General features: G+C 41.4%; 2 protein-coding genes across 3 annotated transcripts; both read right to left on the bottom strand.

Annotated features, from left to right (window-relative positions):
- Positions 1 to 3,565: 3,565 nt before the first annotated feature.
- On the bottom strand, positions 3,566 to 10,009 carry LOC141737796 (natural killer cells antigen CD94-like). Its single transcript, XM_074572766.1, has 6 exons — positions 9,785 to 10,009; positions 7,138 to 7,236; positions 5,986 to 6,072; positions 5,544 to 5,698; positions 4,232 to 4,344; positions 3,566 to 3,873 (listed from the first exon to the last, which is right to left on the bottom strand). The coding sequence occupies exons 1-6, from the start codon at positions 9,909 to 9,911 to the stop codon at positions 3,753 to 3,755; spliced, it is 702 nt and encodes a 233-aa protein (XP_074428867.1). The 5' UTR covers positions 9,912 to 10,009; the 3' UTR covers positions 3,566 to 3,752.
- Positions 10,010 to 13,169: 3,160 nt separating this feature from the next.
- LOC141743901 (C-type lectin domain family 12 member A-like) lies at positions 13,170 to 22,977 on the bottom strand. Of its 2 annotated transcripts, XM_074588949.1 has the most exons (8): positions 22,864 to 22,977; positions 22,693 to 22,782; positions 19,398 to 19,496; positions 18,545 to 18,688; positions 17,275 to 17,429; positions 15,680 to 15,795; positions 14,708 to 14,905; positions 13,170 to 14,610 (listed from the first exon to the last, which is right to left on the bottom strand). In XM_074588949.1, exons 2-7 carry the CDS (start codon positions 22,778 to 22,780, stop codon positions 14,737 to 14,739), a joined length of 771 nt encoding a protein of 256 aa, XP_074445050.1. In that variant the 5' UTR covers positions 22,781 to 22,782; positions 22,864 to 22,977; the 3' UTR covers positions 13,170 to 14,610; positions 14,708 to 14,736. The 2 variants fall into 2 exon arrangements, with proteins under 2 accessions (XP_074445050.1, XP_074445059.1); XM_074588958.1 differs by lacking the exon at positions 19,398 to 19,496.
- Between the last annotated feature and the right edge of the window lie 977 nt (positions 22,978 to 23,954).

Here is a 23,954-nt window from a genome sequence, read left to right as displayed (position 1 = left end):
CTGTGAGCACTGGCATTTACTGGCAAGTCAGAACCCCCTCCAGGGCAGTGGGCGTGCTCATGACAAGGATGATGGAGGCCACGGGGAACAAGAGAGGATGCACTTGGTGCAGGGCCTGGAGCAGAGAATGTAGTGGGGGATGTTAAGAGGTACTGCACGGCCGGGGTGTTTGGTTCAACTCTTTAATTTCTGAAACTGCCTTCCAGACATTCATGAACTCTGCTTTTTCCTATCCAGAAGCTCCTCCCATGGCTCCTCCCATTTCACTGTCTTTCACTTGCATTTCACTGCTGTTAACAGGGGAAAAGCCCTTTCCAAGCTGCCGGGGCCAAATGGAGTTTACTATATGAAGATATGGAAAGAGTTTATAAAGATCATGCAGCCATAGAGATTAGAAATGTACCCTGGAAGCTATCACCACTGACCTGACCTTCCTGCAGTAATAGTGAATGCCCTCTAAAAAGTCACACCAGACAGTGCGCAGGAAATTTTCACTTTCAGGAAGTTTTCACAATGCAGCCACCAAACAAAGGTGTATAGCAGATTGCTAGGAAAAAAATAAAGAGTTAATTTATGGGAAGAATAAGCGGTAAAGTGTGGCAGCTTACATGCCTGCTGTGAATTATTTTTTTCAAGTTGAATGGGTTGAAACAGGTGAAACACTGTACCTTCCTTGCATTGTACCTTGCACTTCCTACTGGTTGTGGTTTTGGCCGAATTGGCCAATGGCTGCCAACAGATGCTCTCCCACCACTTCTCGCACACAGAGAGGAGGACAAGTGCTAAAGAGATCTAAGAGTTTAGAAGGAACTAAACAACTTTAATGAAATATTAATAATCAAATAAAAAGAAAACAATGAAATAGACACAGTATATACAAAACCGTATTGAGCTCCCAGGATGACAGCACCAGCAGGCACTGGGGAAGTCCCAGGCTGGACTCAGTGGGAACTGGATTCCAGAGTGGGAGTCAGAAACGCACAGATGGGGATCAAAGGCAGATGAACAGACAGGATTTCTGAAGAAAGAGAGCTGACCCTTTGATCCGTTAGCTTTTACTGAGCATGGGGCAGACGGGATGGAATACCCTGTTGGTCAGTTTTGGGTCGCCTGTCCTGTCCGCTCCTCTCCACAGGTGTGACCCCTCTACACTTTTTGGTTTGTGACCCTCAAATGGGACAAGTAATGAAATTAGCTGACCTTGGTTGTTGTAGCAGTAAGTATATGCAAGAGCCTCTCTGCTGCCACATCCCACTCTCAGGAAACAGAGGGAGTAACTGACTTCAGATTCATGAATCCCCCACAGCGTGGACTAAGGTGAGATAAATCTCAAGGTCCGTGTTACAAACATTTATTAGCTTTCCAAAATGATTAGTATAGGTCTTAACAAGTCCATGATAATTGGTTAGGTATATCACAAATTATGGCAAATGGTGAGGTATGCATTGTGTTACTTAACAACAGGTATAGGACAACTTATGGCAAGCGGTGCTTAAGGTTGTACTTAAGGTCATTACTTAACAACTCTAACCATTACTTAACAACTCTAAGAGAAAAGAGAAAACAAGGGATAGAGAATGGAAAAGATAGAGAAAAAGACAGAGATAAAGAGATCAGCAGTCCCGTTTCCAGCATCTTTTTCAGGGAATCTTCCCAGGCATAATCTTCTTTCTTGGAAAATCTTCCCAGGTACGGTCTACTTTCTTGGGAAAAATCTTCCCAGGCTCGATCTTCTTCTTGGGAAAAATCTTCCCAGGCAAGATCTTCTTTGTTTCTCCCTGGGGGCATTTATTTTCCCCTTTTATGTTTGCTGAATTAGCATGGTCCACCCCCCTTGCCAAGGACAGTCTCATTGCAGGTTTCCCCCTTCTCCCAGGTGACGCATAGCATGATTTGGGTGGAGAGATGAGTGCCATAGTCATACATGTTTAGCATGATCTCTATAATCTTCATTAGCATATGCAGGGATGTGCACTTTCATATGCATTTCGCAGATAATGAAGCAAAGGTCACTCATCGGACACAATGGCCTCAAGAGCTTAGAACTAGGAAGCTCACCGCACAACTGGCAGAACCATCTTGTCTTCACAAGACATTCCTCCCCCTTCTTTTCCAGGCCTGTGAGCCTTATCAGCTCTTTGAATGTCAGGCCTGCATTATTTATTTCCTTGCAAGTGTTTGAGGCCTTCCATTGAAGGCTCAGGGGGCCTTCTGCCCCTCGCCAGGGAATTTACAGGCCGTCTCTTACATCTGTGTACCATTCCTTGGCATGAACTATAAACATTGTTCTTATCACTCTGAGAACAAACAGTTTTCTGCACAATATGCTGTTAATTTCAGAGAGTTAGAAGAGGCCTAGCTAAGAAGTAAAATTACTGAACAGAAAGTTGGTTCTGTTTACCTCAAACCAGGACACTACTGCAATAGTAAGAATTCTAAATAGTTCAACTGGTACTTGTGTCCAGGTACTGAGTGTAGTGAATTTATTCAGTTCACAAATACCTTTTGGCATGTTGTGAAAAGCATTTCAGTTTTTAACAAGGAACTGCTTCAATCTTTAAGAATATTTTCCAAGGAAATATTAAAGACATATTATTATTTTTTCATTTATTTTAAGGAAAGTGTCCAAATACTATACACATAGATACAAGGTACATATGTGCAAGGAATATGTGCATATGTAATACAAAACAGATGCTGACATACAGAACTTCAAAGAACTCATGCAATGAAACTCCACCCAGAGAAACGGAGGCATCATTTTCTTTCAAGTATGACAAGTGCTTTAATAACACATGATGCATAGAGTGTACCTTGGGCTCCAGAGATCCCAAACGGTGTGGATGTAATACAAGAGCTCAGGTAAGATTTGTGGCAATGGATTCTGCATCAGTTTGCGTACCAATTGAGTGTAGCTCTGAATGGAACACATAATTATTATCCTCCCTGCTATTTGCATAGCAATTAATGTTATGGTAGCACTGAAGTTATTCAGGTAATGTCTTAATCCAGCCATGACATTTGACTCTACTTTTAACAGAGACTGCTCCCAGGCATTCCCTGTAGTCTTATAAAAAAATGTCCTTTTTTTCCTATAAATATTAATGCATATGTGAAAAGAATTTCATGGATGAATAGAGCCTTGTGTTCTTTCTGTATCCCCATACCTCAAACGGGGGAACAGCTGGAAGAACAGATTTAGGGAAGAAGGCATGCCTAGGCAAACTGATCTAGAAGAGGATTGTGGGTGGAGAGTAGTTAGCGTGTACAGTAAGTAATTCAGTCAGTAAAATCATCAGGGATGCAGTTGGAATGGTTTATGACTGGCAGGTGTTAGTATAAAATGCTGACTAAAGTTCAAGAAATATGGAATCATAGAATCTTCATGGTTGGAAAGGACCTTTGAGATCATCGAGTCCATCGAATATAGAGATCTACAAGAATATGTGGCTGTCAACCTACAGAGTTACACAAGAATCATTGCTTGAGTGTAGCTAATTCTTTCAAGTTGCTTATAGGCCTGTAGTTTTTAGCTTTGTGGGGCTTTTTTTTCTTTTTCTCTTTTGTGAGCCTGGGAGGGAAAATGCAGGCAAAGAGGAAGATTTAGTCTCTAATGACCTGCCCATTTGAATCACCATTCTGAGAAAACTGCATGATAAACAAACAAACAAACAAAATATATTTAAAACTTCCAGTTTCTAAAGTTGGTATCTCCCAGTGGCAGATCCCACATCCCTTCTTGCAGTGCTTCTTCAGGTGAAATGAACAGCCGCTTTCTCACAGATCCAGAATTGCTTTGTTGAGCAGGATTGGCTGGCGTAAATAATCTGTCCATATACGGAGGCACAGAAGGTGTTGTCATATAACACGACCCTAGGAAATTAAAAGATATGGCTTAATGATGTCCCAATGACATCACGTGATCTATATTTGAACCATTTGTAATCATACTGATTTGCCACTGGAATGTAGAATTATTTTCCCCCTTAGAGCTATTTTATTTGTGCTAGGTGGTCCTTTTGAGTCTGGTGCATGTGATTGAGCTGTACTTTGCCATCCGTTGTTCCTTAAACAGGACACAAATTCAGAGCTCCATAACAGATACTATGATATCCACGCTCCTTCATCATTGCACATGTGACAAACATGGGAAAACAGAACCACAAGTTTCATATAATTTACTGGGGCCCATCAGATAGAACCACACTGGTCCTAAGTTATGAAGGCTTACCATTTTGTCACTTCTTTTGAAAAAGCTGTTCCATCCTCCCAGTACCAGCCACTCCTTTCAGGTATATATGATAATCCAACCCAGTAAAGCTGTGAATCCCGTGGCAGAGAAACCTGTAGGTATGGGAAAATCATCACAACAATATTTCAAAAATAAGACCCAAGTTTCTATATCTTCCATCTGTGAAAGTTCTACAACCAAAGGAAATAGCTCTTACTCAATAGGAGAGTAACATGTTGTCCATGCTTGTTTTCCATGAAGCAGTGCTGACTGCTCTGATTATAGGATCATTCAAATACTGTTGTTTATTGAATTGCCACAAGACAAATGTACCCTGGATCTGTAAAACCACTGCTTTTTTTAAAGAAAAAGAAAAAAAAGGCAGCTTTATCTGTTCTGCCTTTAGGTATCTGCACTGCCTTTAGATATCTGCGGTTCAGATATAAATATGGGAGCGCCGTTTAAGCCCCAGTTAGAGCCAGCAGAGATCTGGCCAACAGATCCAATGGAGCCTGAGAAGTGATTCATCTCACACAGTGGGGGGGGCTAGTAGCCTGTTCCCTAAATACAGGCCTCTAACACCTTCTGAGATTCTCCAGCCTGTCTGAGGCCTTCGCATATGGCTGACAGACAAGACCCAGAACCCATGTGCCTTGCTGAGGCATTATTTGGAGGTCAAAGAGAACACCCCTGGGCAAAGTATGGTCTTAACAGCACATTACCAATTAGTAAGACTACTTAAAATTATTAATTCCCTAAAAGTTCTTCAGTTGTCATAATATAATCCTTTGCTGTCTAGCCTTTGTAACGTCATGAACACCACTCTGTGAGGGTATGATACAAGGTCAGAAAACAACTTTTTATAGTCTCTTTGCACTGCAGCGTGCAAATGACAGTACCGTGGTGAATTGGCCGCTCTCTAGATTTCACATTGATGTGGGTTTGATGCTGGGAGCCATCAATAATACTTGTGGAAAGCGATAATGGAAACGTGCATTCTGTGTGGTGGGTCTCTCCTCCATGGCACAATATGCAATTTATTGCCTTTGTGAAAACCTAAGCATTAGCTAGTTAAGCTATTTTATACAATGGCTTATTCTATTTCTCATAATATATATAGTTTCACAATTTCTCACAGCACACAATCTAGAAACTGTTGCAAGTCGTGACAATCTTGTGACTTGCAGGAAGGCTACTTGAGCCAGAGAAAATTAAATACATGCACTGTAAAGGACCAAACTCTTTTCTGCCTACAAGATTACTAGAAGTTAAAACATGTGACATAAAGGAATGTATGAGGTTAAGACCGTACCATCTTTATTGTGTCTTTTAGCACAAGAAGAGTGGAGTTTCTTGAGGAACAGAACTCCTGGCTTTCCTTCCATGTTTTCTTCTCCTTTGAAATGTAGAAGCAGCTGTCAGCTCCACTCTTCAGCCAGCTTGCTGGGCAGACAGCACATGTTGTTCCTAGAAATCAGAGAAAGTATTATGCAGACGTGCGAGAAACACAGGGGCTTTGGCTACTGGCTTGACTGAGAAGAGATTAATGGTAGCCATGAATCAGCTGAGCTCTTGAGGGGCGAGAGACAAGTTGTTTTGCCCGTTAGCGTACATATATCCACAACTCAAATACTATCACAGTTAAACCCAGGCACTAACTGATCAGATCTTTTCCCTCTGATTTTATAGTCTCTCACTCAACGAGCTCTGAAAAGAAGGTGCTTTGTGCCTATTTACATAACAACCACATTTACCATTTTTCTCCTTCCCTTCCAAACACAATGCTTCCCTCATTTCCTGCAGCTTCTTTCCTTCCCCAGGATCCTTGGAAACCTGAAAAACTAAAGGGTATGAAAATGCTTATCAAAGATTGTTTTTAAAAAATTTGTCTTTAATTTGTAGCTTTTGGCATTCCTTTAATTTTTGTCTACTTCATTTATACATCCACCATCATGTGTACATCTTCTGCAGTTTCTTCACCAGGAGAGTTGTGCAGCACTGGAAAAGGTCACCTGGGAAGGTGAGGGCTTCTCTGCCCTTGAAAATTTTCAAAAGTCATCTGGACAAAGCTACAGATTAGTTTATCTGGGGTCGGTGATGGTCCAGCTTTGAATGGTGGGGAGGAAGGGGTGGGTGTCAGACTAGAAATCGGAACAATCGCCTCTGAGCTAACATTTCTGTGATGCCATGGAGCACCCTGAGTGGTCATACTGGGCACTTGCAACTGCTTCCCTCCTTCCGAAAGAAGCCAGGGACTCTCTGTCTCTGCTTCCAAATGTAATGCGGCATCATCTTTATCGTTAATTCAAATGCTTCTACGGAGAATCTGCTGTAATCGTTGAGTAAATGCACCAGTCACAATGCTTTGATGCCAGCATTGCCGTCCGTGCAAAAACCTTGCAATCCCCAAAAAAAGAGGGAACGGTAACCGTGAAATATTCCGGCAATAGTCACAGGGGGGCACCATTATCAAGATGGTGTGGCTAACGAGATTAGTTTCTATCTGTGAAAACCAAGCATTTAAGAAATGGGTTGGGGTTAGGGTTTAGGTTTAAGATTACAGTTGGGGTTAGGGTTAAGGTAAGGATTTAGAGGTTAGGATTAGGGGTTAGGGTTGGAGTTAGGTTTAAGTTTAGCATTAGGGTTAATTAGGTTTAGGTTTTACATTTGTGTCACCCTTGGGTTTAAGGTAACTATAAATGCAGATTTTAGTAATTTTGAGTGACCTGTGCTGACACTCAGTTGCAGGGGGACTTTGTGGCAGGGCTGCACTGTTTCCTTACTTGCTGGACTATTTCTATTGCGGGAAACAGGGACACCAGGGCCAGTTTTCGGGGATGAAAAGAATTAGCTTTACAGCTGGAATTCACTCCCACAGCAGCACGTCCAGACACTACAGTACTTACACAGGGCCAGCAGGGCTACCAGCCCCAGCAGCAGCAGCAGGCACAACATGAGGAAAGCAAAGGCCACTGGCCGCCATACGGAAGATGAGGGAGAGACTCCTGAGATAAACAAAAAACGTATTCAGCATCAAAAACAACAGCTTTCCTCACAACACGGTGGAATTATCTTCTCTCTGACAATACCAGTTCACCTTTATACCTTCTGCAGAGCATCTTTTTTTCTTACTGCAGTATTTGTTATCACTGTCATGAATATCCTGGAGTAATTTTGAGAAAATATCTATTTATCCACTGAGAATATTTATTAACTGAGATTCTAGTGTTTTAAAATAAAATTTCTTCTCAGGAGACAGGCAAACAGATTGGATTTTGCAGTTCCCACAGTCCTGGAAATAATAAAACAATCTCTAAGACTTCTCCGCCTTGCTAAGGAAAAACTACCAACTAGTTTTGGACAATTGCTTCTAGAACCTGTGGTTTGTATTTCTAAATGTTTGCAATGTTTGAACATTAAACAGTGCATCGTTCATCGTTCTTCTGGCTCTTTCTCCGAATTTCCATGGTGGTCCAATGTCTAATCAGGAATGTAGTTCTCCAGAATTTTTCAGCTGACTATCCCCTGACTAAAATCTTTTCTTTATATATATATGTGTGTGTGTGTGTGTGTGTGTGTATGCATTTTTCCCCTTGAGTAGGAGTGCTCTGCAATTTTCTGTAATACTCTTTCATATCTATTTTAGAGTGCTCAGGTTACTTGAAAAGTATTACACACATCAAGTTTTTTTTACTGAAGTACAGTACATCAGAGCAAGCACCTCCAGGGAACTAACCTTCTGTTAGGTGAGAAGAAACACCCTCCAGAGGTGCCTAGAAGTCCGGATAGACTTGACAGATAAAACTTACATAGCTGCAGTTAAGGGAGATGACCCTAACCTTCACCAGTTAAGGTGACTTGAACAGACTGCAGATGATAGAACATTTGGATGGTGACTGATATGCCAGAGGGTAAGGCTTCCTTTTAATAAAGGGACCTAAAAATCCTAGAAATGAGCTGTACGTGCAACAGCTCAACAAAGGCAAATGTGAAGTCCGGCACCTGTAACAGTACAACTCCATGCAGCTGTACAGGTAGGGGACTGACCGACTAGAAAGCAGCTATGCTTCAGGGTCCTGGTGGACAAGTTGAAAGTGGGTACTGAAGTGTGCCCTTGTGGCAGCAAAAGTTGACCAGCACTGGGCTGCATTGGCACGACTGCAGCCAGCAGGTTGAGAGAAGTGATTATTCCCCTCTACTTAACAGTCATGAAGCGACGTCTGGGGTACTGTGTCCAGTGTTGAGCTTCCCAGTTCACAAGATATGTCAACTAACTGCAGAGAGTCCAGCGGAGGAACGCTGAGTTGGTCAGGGACCTATAGAGAGGCTGAAGGACGTAGGCTTGTTTAGTCTGGAGAAGAGGTGGCTAAGGGAGGACCTAACTTCAGTTGTCCCCTACCTAAAAGGGCTTCATAGATGGAGCCAGACTCTTGTCAGAGAGGCACAGCAAAAGGACGCAATACAACAGTCACAAGTTGCATCAGGGAAACTTCCAATTAGATGTGAGGGAAAAAATATTCTTCCCTTTCAGGACTGGAACAAGTGCCCAGAGAGGCTGTGAGATGTCCATCCCTGGAATTTTCCAAAACTCAAGTGGACAAGGCCCTGAGCAACTTCATCAGACTTTAGACCTAGCCCTTTTGAGGAAAAAAATTGGAAAAGATGAACTATAGACATCCCTCACAGCCTAATTTGGTCATAAGTCTAACTACTTTACCTGTTCTCTGTGCATATCAAAAGGCTATTTTAAGAGTTTTCTGAGCTTGCCAACCTGTTTCTTTCCAGGAAGCTCTGCCTCTAGATCACACTCACTATATTTTGTCCTTGGTTTTCTGGCTGCTGCTTCTCAGCAGCTTGTCCTCCAACTTCCATGTCAAGTGGTCATTCTCAATGGATAGCCCAAACAGCACCAGCATGATGTTAATTTAGTCTTTGTCTTCTCCACCCAACCTGAAGATAGCAGCAGTGATATTTATTTCACACATAAGCCACCTGGTGAATTCCTGAGCCTCAGCAACAGTACTCAAGTCATCATTTTATGGTCTCAGGCCTTCCATGGGCACAATCCATCACCTTAGTTAACTCAGCTTTGAGTGTAAACACATAAAAACATATACTCCTATCAGAGCTTACATTCGCTATTATGACTGATAATCAGGGCACCTTTCTACTCCCCATAGCTGAGGAAATTGCCTCCATTTCCAAGGCCTTCACTCTCTGATTTAGTGCCTTCCTCCCCTGTAATGCCCTGCTTTAATAAATGAGACCTACCAAAAAAAAAAATAAAATCTATAGAAAGGTGTAATTTATCTTCTGTATTAGAGTAAATGGAAAAAAAAATTGGAGTAAAGATAAGTTTTGGAAAAAATATCATGTGATCATAAACTATAGCACGCAAGACTCCATTACGATTATTCTCTCTGTCGTTTCTATCAACATTTATCTAAGAACATACTATAAAGTTTAGAAGGATTATAAAGCAATCAACATGACCGTGTAAATTCAAGTTATGCCCTGATTTAGATAGAAAAGCTAATTTCCATTTGTACTTACTGCCTACTCTGACACAACTGGCTGGAGCCTTAAACGTAGAACATTTGTTGCTGTTCGAATATCCAGAAGTAATAACTGAAGCTAAGGGTCGTAAATTTAAAGCGGTGTAGCCTTCTTCATCCTCCATCTCCAGCTCATCACCCTTCTTTCCTGCAAGAGGAGTACTTTGGGAGTAGGGGCACACTGCAGTGAGACCAACGCTGGGGCGGTGGGAATGGTTCACATTTCAGCATTTCCAGTGAGACCACAGAGGAAGCTGGCTCTGTTCTGATTACTGAGTCATGGTAAAAGTGTAACATCTTGAAGGCAAGTTAAGGAGTTAAAGTGTCGCTGTTAAGGATGGGTGTTTTCTTCCTGAATGTGAAGATCGGGAGTCTTGGTTCCTGGCTAGAACCTAAGACTGTTTCATTTAACTATCCACCTGAACGGACCCTGTAAATAGAGCAAACATCAGGGTTTTCTATCTCCTTAAAATGAGATGCTCTGGAAATAGTTGTTATTTTGAGTTAAGGTATGAAAGATATCTGTTCATGTATCGGTGCACAAATACAACAGCTGCACAGAAAGCAATAGGCTACATTTACACACGCTGTTATGAAATAAATGTAAAATGAAATTATTTTACAAAAATTCACTGAAATAACTGGTAGAAGGGGAAAAGCTGAGCTGAAAGGATGGTAAGGCCAGGAGCTTGGCAGGCTCCATGCCACCACTCAGCCTGTGTCAGGGAAAGATCAGACCACACCGAAGACCTCTCCGCTGTTGCACTGCACACAGAAGTCACTGTGCAGAAGTGGCTTATCCGTCCCCACTCTCCACCTCTAGCTCTCTGCAGTGCCTGGCTCCCGTGTTGAGCTATACTTCTTAAACGTCTTTAGTAACCAACTCTCCTTAACAGAGCACTTGCCCAGACATGATGAGGCACGTTGTGGTGACAGGGTGAGTCAGAAGGAAACTGTGAGAGAGGAATTTCTGTGGTAGCTGTTCCTGCTCTTGTGTGTATGGTTCCCAGTCTCACATTTGCAAATTAATATCAACGGACTGGAAGTACACTGTAATGACTGGGCTATTCTTCCTGCCTTGCTGTGCAGATAAGAGATTTTTTTCAGAGCAGAAGTATCTCTGGCTGCATGTATTTCTTGCCTTCTATCTTACCTGTATGCACAGAGAAGGCATGATGGAAAAGCTGGGAGCAAAGGGTGCTTACAGTCAGTTTTGTTACACGGAGAGGCACACAAGGAGTAGCAGGCACTGTCCATTCATAGTGTATCCATAATATCCTCATAAACCCCCCCCATGCTAAATATGGTGCAAAAATACTTGTCTATCGATTGGGCCTAAAAACTCTATGTTGGCTCCTTAGTGTGAAAAGGATTTTTCTGCAGATAACTGGCAGTCAAGTGTGTCTATGCTACTGAATTTCACTGCAAGTTCTTACAACAGTAACTTCTTCAGTCTTAGCAGCCACTTCTCAGGCATGTAATGAACGACCTTTGGGGAAACTTTTCTCCAATGTGATTTTGCTTCTGCGGAGGAAATGGGAGGTAAAGTAATTTTCTTGTATTATTTTGGTAGTTCTGAATTCAATAAGCAGCCTGTTAATTATATAATTTTTTTTTTTTGAGACAGCTTTTGAAACAGATCCTGATGCAAGAACAGAAGTAACAAAATCTGTAAGATAGGGTTTCATCATCACACTCTCTGTTCTTGTAAAGGTCCAGGGCAGGCAAAATTTCTTGTTTCTTCAGACTAAAATGAAAAGGAAGGTAAACTAAGGCAGGAATTTGGGTCTACATTTGAACACAGCCGGTGTACAAATGTTTGTCAGTGGACTGGACAAAACAGCTGTGTTTATTAACCAGAATGTGACCTTTCAAATTGCATTAGCTAGAGTCTATGACTGTGGGGGGTGTGGGGAGGTGTGGAATTTAGACATGGGAAACACACTGTTGTATGGAACTGTGATTCAAAAATGCCAATACACAAACAGTACATTCCTGTGTCTCTTCCCCTGTAAAGAAAAGCTCCTTTCAATGGAAAAGGGGATACAGTCAGTGCATCCTTAAGCCCTATTTGGTTACACCACCGGCAAGGTGTGTCATTTGCCAGTTTCAGCCTTGCTGGATGAGGTTTTTGGTTGTTCCTCACAGCACTCCAACACCTGCAGTGATTGGTAGGACACTGCCTGTGTCTTTCTTCTCTGGGGTGATTTTTTTGTTTGTTTGTTTGTTTGTTTTGTTTCAGTCATTGTTTTTTGAGAAGAAGCTAGCTGCGGTGAACTGTGAAACCGTACTCTAACCCCACGAGCCTTTACAGTTACAAATACAGTTGCTGCACCAGAGACTGCTTTTGGGCTGGCAGTGAAATGACCCAAAAGATCAAGGCCACAGCAAGATACGATGTAGCCTTGTGGCTGCCTGTCAGTGTGGGGATCTGTCAATCTCAGCTCACGTTTGTCTTCAACAAACTGCGGAAACACCTAGGATTCACACATCTGCTCTTAGGCATGCATCATTAATGAAAAAACATCCTGAAAATATCTTTCCTGTTGCCTTACATTCACTCTAAGATCAGACAAGATCAGACTCACACAAGAGCAGATCTCACACAAGATGAGACTTACTTTCTTTCTTTCTTTCTTTCTTTCTTTCTTTCTTTCTTTCTTTCTTTCTTTCTTTCTTTCTTTCTTTCTTTTTCTTTCTTTCTTTTTCTTTCTTTCTTTCTTTCTTTCTTTCTTTCTTTCTTTCTTTCTTTCTTTCTTTCTTTCTTTCTTTCTCTTTCTTTCTTTCTTTCTTTCTTTCTTTCTCTCTTTCTTTCTTTCTTTCCTTCTTTCCTTCTTCCCTTCTTTCTTTCTTTCTTTCTTTCTTTCTTTCTTTCTTTCTTTCTTTCTTTCTTTCTTTCTTTCTTTCTTTCTTTCTTTCTTTCTTTCTTTCTTTCTTTCTTTCTCTCTTTCTTTCCTTCTTCCCTTCTTCCCTTCTTCCTTCCTTTCTTTCTTTCTTTCTTTCTTTCTTTCTTTCTTTCTTTCTTTCTTTCTTTCTTTCTTTCTTTCTTTCTTTCTTTCTTTCTTCCTCTCTTTCTTTCTTTCTTCCTCTCTTTCTTTCTTTCTTTCTTTCTTTCTTTCTTTCTTTCTTTCTTTCTTTCTTTCTTTCTTTCTTTCTTTCTTTCTTTCTTTCTTTCTTTCTTTCTTTCTTTCTTTCCTTCCTTCCTTCCTTCCTTCCTTCCTTCCTTCTTTCTTTCCTTCTTTCCTTCTTTCCTTCCTTCTTTCCTTCCTTCTTTCCTTCCTTCTTTCCTTCTTTCCTTCTTTCTTTCTTTCCTTCTTTTTCCTTCTTTCTTTCTTTCCTTCTTTTTCCTTCTTTCTTTCTTTCCTTCTTTCCTTCTTTCTTTTCTGGCAAATTACAGCAAAGCCCTTCATTATCAAGAAAGGATGCACCATGAACACAGTTCAGGATACCTTCCAGAAGAGATTTCTTACTTCAGTGTAGCTGGTATGAAAGCTGAGAGACTCTTCGGGAAGTGACCAGGCCTGTGTCTGAACCGCAGGACGGAAGCACTCTGCATTTTCACCCCCCAAAGACAGGGACTGCTAGGAGAGGAACTGAGAGGAGCAGCTAGGAGAGGTTACGCTAGAGATGCAAGCGGTGAGTGTAAACAGCAGAGAGAAAGAGAAAGCCACTAAGGTTTCTAGGGCGTGAAGTTTTAAAATAACACCCAAAACATTTATGTTGGTGATCAGAAACTGCCGTGCAGTGCTGAGATCAGTGTGACACTAGAACAGCATCTTGAAGGGAATGACCAGTAGCTCAGATGCTACAACAGTGGTAAATGATCCACAACAAATAATCTGGGATGCAATCCACAAGGAATACACAAGTCTCCAGGGGGGACCAAGCTAGGAATTTGTGGACTCAAACAAAAACAGTGTTATGAGACTGAGTTTTCTTATTTCAACCTGACTGTCACTGTTCTACGGAGATGCGGAGGGAGACATTTTGTTCATTAACACTGCTTGGGTTATTTTCACTATGATTGCGTTTGTTGACCCTTGTTCAGCACATTAAGTTAGTAGTATGGCATTTCAGGAGATATACATAAAAGGAGGTTCTGTTCATGCTTCTTGCTGAACCCTAGCATAACTCTTGCAAAGATCAAAAAGGTAGAAAATGAGAAAAGTAGAAAAGAAGAGCAGAATTATTACTAGGAGGGGGGAAAAATGAAGGAAAAGAAAAAAGAAAAATGAAAAAGAAAAAAGAAAAAAGAAAAAAGAAAAATGAAAAAGAAAAAAGAGAACTAACGGTGCCAGGAAGAAGTATAGACCATGGAAGAGAGCTAGACGTTCATATCTTCTGCTGTGACACATGCACAAGTCCTTATGAGAACTATGAATCCCTGTGCTCCAGAGGAAATACAATTACTAATACAGTTCAGGAACGCTTTGGCCCACCTTCTAAGGATAACTGTGTGTATTGTATACTGCAGCCTACTGGCATATTAAAGCAGTCAGATCAGCAAGACATCAGAAGCATCTCCTGAATGGAAGTGTTTAATCCTCATCAGTTGTGTTATGTTACAGCTGTACAGTTATGAACTGACAAGTGGTATTAGGACTGTATCAATGGATGCTTGGGAGAGGAGCAGTGTCTTTACATGCTTGCCCTGTCACTGTGCTTCATTTCCTGGCCATCATTTCTGGCCATTTTCTCCATCACTTCTGTTGGTTAAAAACGAGTAATCATTTGTCAGTTTTGGATCTGGAATGACAGGCTTGGCTTGCTCCTGGAACTTGTCACCATTCTCGTTTCCTTAGTATGAAGACAGTTCACATATGTCTAAAAGAGAATGAAAACAGGGAAAAGGAATAGGTCTGATCCAACATATTTAAATTCTCATGTGATAGTTATGAAAAATAAAATAAAAAAATCCAACCTTGCAGAATGTCTTCTAGCTTCTCATAATCATTTTGATCTGACAAACCAGTCCTCCTGCCAATGGTTGTTATCTCGCTGTAATCGGATGGCGGGCTTTTCACAGATACAGTAATACTGGTTTTCACATGATGATGCGCCATATATGACACCTTTATAAAAGTATGCACAGGGTCTGAAAGAGTTTGAATCCTTTATCCTAGGAAAGAAGGACTTCATTCAAATGGTGCATCGTTGCCCCTTCCAAAAAAAAAAAGCCTTTGCGTTCACAAAGAATACATACCCCCAACAAAGAAATAGTGTTTAGTGACACTGTGCACCAACTCCTAGGAGGCTGACCCTGTCCTGAACACGCCAATAAGCACCCCCAGCAGACTCTAAGGGTGGATTCTAAACTGTTTCTTGTACCTGACAGTAAGAAACACAAACTCCTGGGTACCGACTGGAGGGTGCCAGTGTCTGTTTCAACAGAAATGTAAAGGAGACTGTCCAACAAAGAAAAGAAAAATTGGCAAAGCAAGTTTGAAAGCAAGAAGAAAAATACATTGTATTTCTGAAATAACATGCTAAACCAAAGTGAAATGATTTGAGAGAATAAATAGTGTCTTATATAAAAATAAAAAAGTATAAAATCAAAAGCATGAAATGAAACACCTTTCCATTGGAGTTTTTTCCTTGTGTCTTCACTGAAACAAGATGTTAAATGCAAGAGAAACACATGACATTTATGGTCAATCTGAAACTACATTGTGGAAATAAACTTTCCAGGTTTTTCCCAGTAATAGTGCCTAGATCACCCTCCGAGCAGTTCTGAGTAAGGCCAAGAAAAATCTGAAATGAAAAAGTGAGACCCAGAATCCAGAGAAAGCTGCATAAAAGTTGGCTGTTCAATGCACCCTTTGTGTCACAGAAACTGGGATTTGCTTGTGGGTGAGGACGAACTTTACATAGCGCGGGAAAGCTGCCCACTTACCAAGTCTTTTGTTCTTCTGTAAGAGCTGTGTTGTCTGCCCAATACCAGTCTCCCTGGTCATGTCTAAATGTTAATCCAAGCCAGTATGCATTTCTACGTTTTTTTTTTACCAATTCCTATGCAGAATAAGGACAATTAAAAAAAGACATTCAGGAAGATGTTAAAAATAAATATTGAGGCTCAGAAGTTGAAAGCATTGATGGAAATTGCTTAAAGAACATAAATACCACAAATTTTTAACCTTTCAGGACAAGTTCTGCCCTTAAAGGAAAAAAACTAATATGAAAAGAGAAATGACAGTAAAGCTGATTTTAATCCGAGAGAAGATAAACTTCTAGCTCTGAAGAGCAATGTCACCCTCATCAACCTGATTTAAACTCTCTGGGGTTAAAAACAATCCAACACTGGATTGTTTTCCCCCTTTTAGTCATGAGTCATTCCTCCTCTTTTACTCTGTCCTTAGCATTTGTCAACAGTGAAAAGGAAGGCTCTGCAGGGAGCTGTTGAGTTTGATTTGTTGAACCTTCATACTTGGCTTTGGCATCATTAACTTATTCCCAAAAGCTGGACCATGACAAGTAGAGGAGGTCTTAAACTTAAGCATTTAGCAATATTCTGTCCTTAAAAAATACTCTGAGCAGAACAGGTAAGAATGTAAACTTTAATAATGCTGCTCACTGCTGCTTGAGGGAATCTCTAAAGATTTTAATTCAATTTTTCTGTTGTTCTCTTCCTTCCTTCACTTATCCTTGCCACTCCCAGTGTACTTCTCCATTTTCTCTTTTTCCTCATACCTCTCAATGCTGTGATTAAGGCAGCTAGAACAGACTGCACCTCACAATCTTTGCTGTCTCCAATTTGAGAGGGTGAGAATAAAGACGCTCCCCTTTATTTCTGGGAGAAACCTGATGGCCTGCAGCTCAGTGAGAGGAACTGGCATTTGCGAGTGCTGGAGAGCAGGCAGGCCCAGCCACAACTGCTAGCTCTTGGGACATCTTTTCTGCCTTCAGTCTTCCAAAATGTCTGCTGGCATCCAGAGGCAAAAGCATTATTTCACTCTACACCTGGCATTTTCTCCTCCTCAGTTTGTTTTCATTTGCTAAAAGATTAGGCCAGATTTCAGCAGCTTGCTGCCAAGTGTTTTAATTTTGATTGAAAAGATGAGATCAACTTTTGTGGAAAGAACGTGTACAAAATGGGGAGGATTAGGATTTGCCTACAGGAAGGCCAGGTTAAAAGAGGTATTCACCCTAATATCTTACCAAATCCTTGTATGGATCTGTAATACTTGTTAAATTGGTGAAATCACTGCCCACAACAAAACAGCCATGGACCCACTTTCATCAGTCATCCCAGTAAGTAGCTAGCCATGGCAAGCTAAGGCAAGATGGTCTGTCTCCGACCACCTGCTGCTCAAAGGGCTGTGCTTTGTATGGCAACGACCAGTCCTATGCCTTAGCACTGCCCAGGACACCCTAATCACTGTAGAAAAACTCCTGCTCACAGTGCCATTTAAGAAAATTATGTGTGGGGTGAGTAGTTGGTGCATGAACTTCTTTCATGAGCGAGAAACAGAGTGAGAAACCAGTCCATACCAGCTTTGCTGCCTCTTTTATCAGAAGAAGAGTGGAGTTTTGTGAGGAACAAAACTGCTGACTCTGTTCCAATGACTTCATTTCCTCGGAGTAGTAGTAACACGTATCATCACCTTCCCACTTCCAGTTTGCAGGGCAGAGTACACAGTTCTGGCCTGGAAAAGGAAAACCATGGCCTTGTTTCTGTTCCCAGGCTGTCCCTGAAAGAACGCCGCTGTTGGCCTGTGACAACAGGATCTGTAGGGACTGTGGATGTTTGAGATGGCCCTCGTTCAGTCAAAATCCGGTTGTGGTCCCAGAAGGTTCAGGTCATGACAGAGGTCAAAACCGAATCATCCCCCTATCTCTTACATTCCGTTAGCACTGGGAGAAGGTTCAGGTGTTGCAAATGGGACTTATTTAGCCTTATTTTAGGAGTCTTCACAGGTGACATGAGACAACCTATTTGGGTTCCTATTTTAGTCAATGAACAGAAGTAGGTGTGCCTCACGCATGCTTTTTCTGTCATTTTGGGTGTCTTTCTTGTATCCTTGCACTAACAATTTCTCTTCATTGACTAAAAGGGAGACTTAGACAGTTAGCTTGTCTGTGGAACAAAAAACGGTCACAGTAGGATGCCTTTGCCTGGTGCCCCTACTCCACAGAGTATAATTTCTGAAGAGAACTATTGCTCTGGCTGGCCCATTGTCAGAGGCCAGTTAAATAACCAAGCTGTGGCAAACTGATTTCAGAAACAGCCCTGCACTTCACGCAGTCAGGAGACAGGCAGTGAACTCCCAGGTTGGTTTAGCTATGCTCCACTCACACATCACTTCTGACTTCAGGAGATTCCTGTCTTACCTGGGGTTGGTACTAGCGCGCTGTCCTGTGTGTGGACTGCTCTTCACATAGAGTGCAGTAAGCTGTCCAATTCTCAGGCACCACTGTAAAATTGTCTTAGATGCAGATGTTGTAGAGATCCCTGAACTAGAGCTGACGGGGATGGCATGTCCAGAAGGCATCCCACAGAACCCTTTTCTATATGGAAACTAAATCCTGAAACCCTGGTACCACTGCCAGGTCCCGCACCAATGCACATATGGCCAGTCTGGACGCCTCTCTCCAGGCACTGCATGAGGCAGATGTGCTCATTGCCTACTTTCTAGGTAGTCACATCTGAGAAGACACAAGTTCACCTGAGGAGACAGGCCTGAGTAGACACAGAAGACACATCTCATTTCCTTCCCTGCCATGTTGAAAAATAAGCCCTTGTCAAAACTTGTTGATTTACCATTATTTTTAAGTTTTTTTTCCCCTTCCAAGCACAGCTGATTTCCTATTGCTTGCAGCATATTTGAGAAATTCGCTTGCAGCTCATTCTTTGTCATGTTGAGGTCTCGAAGTTGTGTCCTGTAGACCTTGGGAATCTGTAAAACTGAAATTCACAACAAGACATTTTCGAGTACTGTCCTTCAGAAAGGGTGGGACGTAAATAGGGCATGTCTTAGCAGATCATTAAGGATAAATAAACCATTTTGGATATATGTTACTCCTTCCTGAACAGTTGCATGTTAAGGGCTGCTGAGATGAAGAACATTTGCATAGTAGATTTCTTATTATTTGGCTGTGAGTGAACAACAATATTAAAGTGTATTTTTTATCATATATTTCCATTGTGTATCTTTCTCTTATGTTGGTTTCCAGGCTGTGCTTTTTCCCTAAAAATGTGAACTTCAGCTCTGGATTGCAGTGGAACTGTTGTGGGTGGAAGGTAAGGGGCACAACCTATTTACTGTGATACAAAGCTTTTCCTTCCCTTCAGATCCAGCATTATCAAAGAGGAATTCACTCCATCGTTAGTCAGTACAACGGGCATGGGGATACAGTTTTTATGAGACAAGACAATGACAGCCAGAGCAAGCAGTGAATCTCCTATTCCACCCCTTTCCAGCTCCACTCTGTGTTGCTCATTTCTAGCCTCATCATGTCAAGAAGAGGACAAAGATGCTCTGGCAAGGGAAAATGTCTGATTTGCTTGGTTGCCTATTCTCAGCTGAACCAAAAATTGCGCTGGAAGGACATGTCAGTCTGATATTATTCAGTAGCTTGAGCTCCCCAGCAAACAGAAATGCATTAGTACTTACATAAAACTGTGATGGTCACCAGCGTCACCAGCAATGCCAGGCACAGCGCAAACAATATCAGGACTACTGGCCACTGAGGGTGAGATGAAGCGGGAGGCCCTGGGAGGAATTCAGTCATGCAGTTGCTTTTACTTTACGCTTGTATATTCCTGCTGCAGAGTCTTTGCACACAGCAAAAGATGCCCAAACAAAGTAAGAGAGTGAGAGATCACAAGAGCTCAGTGGAGAATGTGGACAACCTTGAACCTTTCAAAGGCCATAGACTGTGGCAAGAAAGATATTGAGAAAGCAAGATGTTTGAAAATTTCTAGAAAGTTGACTGCTCAAAACTGAAAACAAATGTGCACTGTAGGGTTGTGGTAATTTGTGGTGTGTGGCTTCTATCTGTGTTAATCTGGTTAATTTGAGTGCTACAGTAAACTCCTCTGGTACTTTATGGTAGTTTGAGATTTCTAGCTAGGAATTCATAGAGAATTTTTCAGTAATAAGGGTTAAAGCCTAGATACAGAAATGAGTGCTCAATGAGAAGAAAAAGGAACAATCTTTTCCCAAGCAAAGGAAATTTTAAGCATGTTGGTCATCCAAAAGAGACCCTGTTCATAGGAGCTGGAAGATTTTATGGGTTAAGATGCACTGAAGGAGGGAGAAAAAGCATTCAGTTTGTCAGGGAAGCACTAAATCTAAGGCAGATGTTAAAGTTGCCACTATATGGACTTTGTGGAGACCTGCAACCAGCTTGACTTAATCCAATAAAGGCAGAAGAATTGCAATGTGGAGAGGAAATTGCTAGTTTAGAAAAGGGAAAGCGGTATGTAAAACTGGGGAGTGAATTGCTGAAGGAGTAGGAACTGAAATTTAGTGTGTTAAGCTGAAGGAAGAGGAATGGAAACTACGCAGTGCGCCTCTCCTACAAATAACCTGTGCTCAGCTTCTGTGGTGAAGTAATCCTAGGCAGAATGTTGTATAAGACCTCACTCTGCAGAAACTCAAGTTGAGGAATATTCAGGTGAAAGAAGATCGAGCAATGGATGTTGTCTTGAACTGGTACACAGATCACTGCTGTGATTCAACCTCCCATTCACCATAAACCCCAGGTCCTCTCCAGTCTCCCTACCCAGCCTGCTCCCAGCCTGCACCACTGCCTGAGATTAGTCCAGGCTCAGTGCACAACAACTTGTGGAGCTTCTTGGGGTTTCTGCTCACCCAGTCCTCAGGGTACTCAAGGTTTCTCTGTTTTGAGGAACCTGATAGCATCAGCCGCCACCCCTAGTTTAGCATCATTATAGATTTGCACTCGGTGTCATTTAAACAATATGGGCTCAGTATCAACCCCTCAGGGACCCCTGCAGGACTCTGCCACCAAACAGATGTGAAGCCATCAGTTACTGCCCTTTGAGTCTGGTAGGCCAGCCAGTTTTCAGTCCACCTAACAGTCCACCATCCAGCCCATAACTTCCTCAGTTTTAAAATGGCAATACTGTAAGAGGCACTGACAAAAGCATTGCTAAATATATGTTACATCTACCACTCTCCCTGCACTTGCATTTCACCACAGAATGCAACCCCAGTCGAAGGAAGTACTCTAACTGCTTGGTGTTGTGTAAAAGAGAAATACCCAGGCCCTTCATAAAGAGAAAGAACACCTCCCTTCTGCAATACTTTCGCAAGTCTGATCTTACAGGCATACGACAGATACACTCGGAGATAAAGCCTGCACAGCCTTATACATCCTAATAAGGCTTAAGGATGCATTGACTGCTGGGCTGCTGGGACATATGAATATTTTTAAGGTCAAAGTGCTTCTGTACGTGCTCTGAAGTTGAATACTAGGTGCCTGCCTTTCTATTACTTCAGTTGTAGAAATTCAACTCCCTAAGGCAGGCTGCTAAATAGACTCATGTGAATTGGAGCAAAAGGGCAAAAATAAATTGTTCCTACCCCTACAAAGTCACAGCCCCAAGCTGAAGACTGAAAGCATTATAATCCACGCTTCCTGGAGCTTTCAGATGAGAAGAGACAAAGATTTTGTAGTTTGAAAATGTGATTTCATAAACAAATACAAAATATTTTCTGGGCAGCAATATGAATCAAGACTAAGCAGTAGTTTTAGTTTTCGCTGTTTTATTTAAGTATTGCCTCAAGAATTTCTTTAGGTAATGGTTCCCTGTACTGTTCTTTCTAACCTCACACTGCTTCTGCTGCATCTAGCACAGCTTGTGCTGGATCCTCCTTCCTGTACAGTACTCCCGTTGCTCTAGAATGGATATATTTATTCATTGTGGCTGTTCCAATTTCATGTTTGCGAAATAATGCACAGACTGTGCTGTGCACTCTTAGAATCGTGATTTTTCATCACAAAATATGTGTTCTCTACCCTGGGACATAGAAGCAGGACACCTGGAGTTGTATGAGGATACCGGTGTCATTGGACATTAAAGGAAAAGAAGCCTAGAGCTTAACACAAAGACAGTTCAGATTTCTGATTTTTTTTTTTTTTTTTAAAGCCCATGAATTATACTTTGGCAATGCTCAAAACCATAACTCAATATAAAAATGTCCAAAAACCATATGTTCAAAAAGTGTAACATATGTTCAAGAAACATAACAGCATTTGAAACCACTGCTCTTTGATACAGAATTCCCCAGAGAATTCCTCCTGAATCACAAGCAACTTGTCCTCTTGTCTGTAAAACTCTGCTCCAGAGACTGACCCCACAAACAGCTAGCAGTTTCTATGTTCTTTGTTCCCGTGAGTTGCAGCACTGAAATCTAGAGTTCTTCTTCACAATTTAACAAATTAATTTAAAATTAGTATTTAAAATATAGAATTTAACATGCATTCAGCACTTTAACAGAAACAGCCATTTCAAATACCAGTGCCTTAATTCAGGCTAGAACTCCAGAAGTGAAATTAAGTGAGCCAGTTAAAGCTAATGCTGTTCTAAGCTTGAATGCAAACGCATGGAGACATTACATGGAGCTGATGTAATCAGTTCTTAAAAAAATTAGTTCAGGTTAACTCTTTTGAGGTTTAGACAATTAGGACTATTTGTGGAGCTTAGTATAATTCTCAGTAATATGCTTTTCCAAGAAATAATTAGATCACTATTTCAGGTATAGTTTTCAAACTCTAAAAAGTTCAGGCAGAAATGACAGTAACAAAAAACTGGATACATTTATAACTTTTTTGATAGTAGCAAAGCTAACAAAGGCCGCTAGGTCATATAATTAAAAGTATTTCCCATCCCATCTCCTTTAGCAAGAATAAATCATAAAAGCTTCATAGATACTACACCTTTTTCCTTAGTATCTTCAGACTCTGTGATATCCATTTCATAGCTGTTTCCAAATTTCAGATTAGCGTATGTTATTTCTTCTGTCATAGCTGGTAAAAAGAAAAGAGTCAGAACGAAAAGGTAGAAAAAGATCTAGCATTTGCAGCTAGTAAGCTAGGAAGAAAATCTACCTGGTTGCAGGGCTTCCTTATATTGGCAGACACAAATGAAGCAGCAGAGACATCAAGATACGTCTGAGCTTCCTCAGTCACAGTACTGCCAAGAAAATGTCCTCTCTCACTCATTGCTATATTCTCTTTCTTCCTCTTTACCTCGCTTCCATCCCCCCTGACTGGCGTATATTTCTTTCTGCCATTATTGAAGAAAACACAGTCACTTTTGCAGAACTCTTCATTAGAACTCTTCTTCTTTTGGATAGACAACATTTAATTCCTAATTACACCAGGTTCAGGCTTGAAGCACAGAACTGAATAAAATGTTTTACAGCTTTGAAGCTGTCTTTTAGTTTGGGCAGCTGTGTTCAGCAGCAGATTTGTGATCACACTTCAGTTTCTCCTTCCTACTGGAGTCTGCTGAAAGCAAACAAGAAGGTGGACTTGCATGTTAAAGCTGGCAAATTGTGCTCTCATGCAAAAGAAATAAGTGCTTGTGCTCAAGGTTGGCACCTCACATAGGATATGTCAGGGTGCTGGCTCATGCCAGCTTCCCAAAGTGATTGCTTGGCCTGGGAACTCAAAGTCACCAAACCTCTTGACAAAGGTGACAACTCAGAAGATATATTCTTCCACTAAGTTTTCTGACATTCATGTTTTATTTCCATTTCTGGAATAATTTTCTTTATTCTTCGTTTCTTCTCCACATCTATAACATGAGGAAGAGCGTACGGTAACACTCAGATTTTGAGACTGCACAGTAAAGTGAGTTTTCAAGAAAATACATTTCACGTATCTCCCTCGCAGAGGTGGACACAGCTGTAGAAACTGCCTTTCTCTGAGGTGAACAAACAATCCTACAGAGGAAAAGAAATGACAGGGAGACCTGGTTAGCCAAGGAGGAAGTATGTGTTTCATTGCATGAGAAATTGGCCACCTCCTCTACTGCCGTGTCGCTGCATTTCTCTGGAGAAATGCAATTCTTCGTTATCTAGTGCTTTGCTGGACTATTGCTATTATCCAAAGAGTTCTGTGGGGCAAATTTTCTAACATGTAACAAATTTTGTAAATGGCACACCTGAGACCATGAGACAGGATCTTCTAGAGCA

Source organism: Larus michahellis, chromosome 1 (genome assembly GCF_964199755.1).
Source record: "Larus michahellis chromosome 1, bLarMic1.1, whole genome shotgun sequence".
Classification (NCBI taxonomy): Eukaryota; Metazoa; Chordata; class Aves; order Charadriiformes; family Laridae; genus Larus; species Larus michahellis.
Note: the sequence above shows the minus strand (reverse complement) of the source record. Positions and strands in the feature narration are given on the sequence as shown.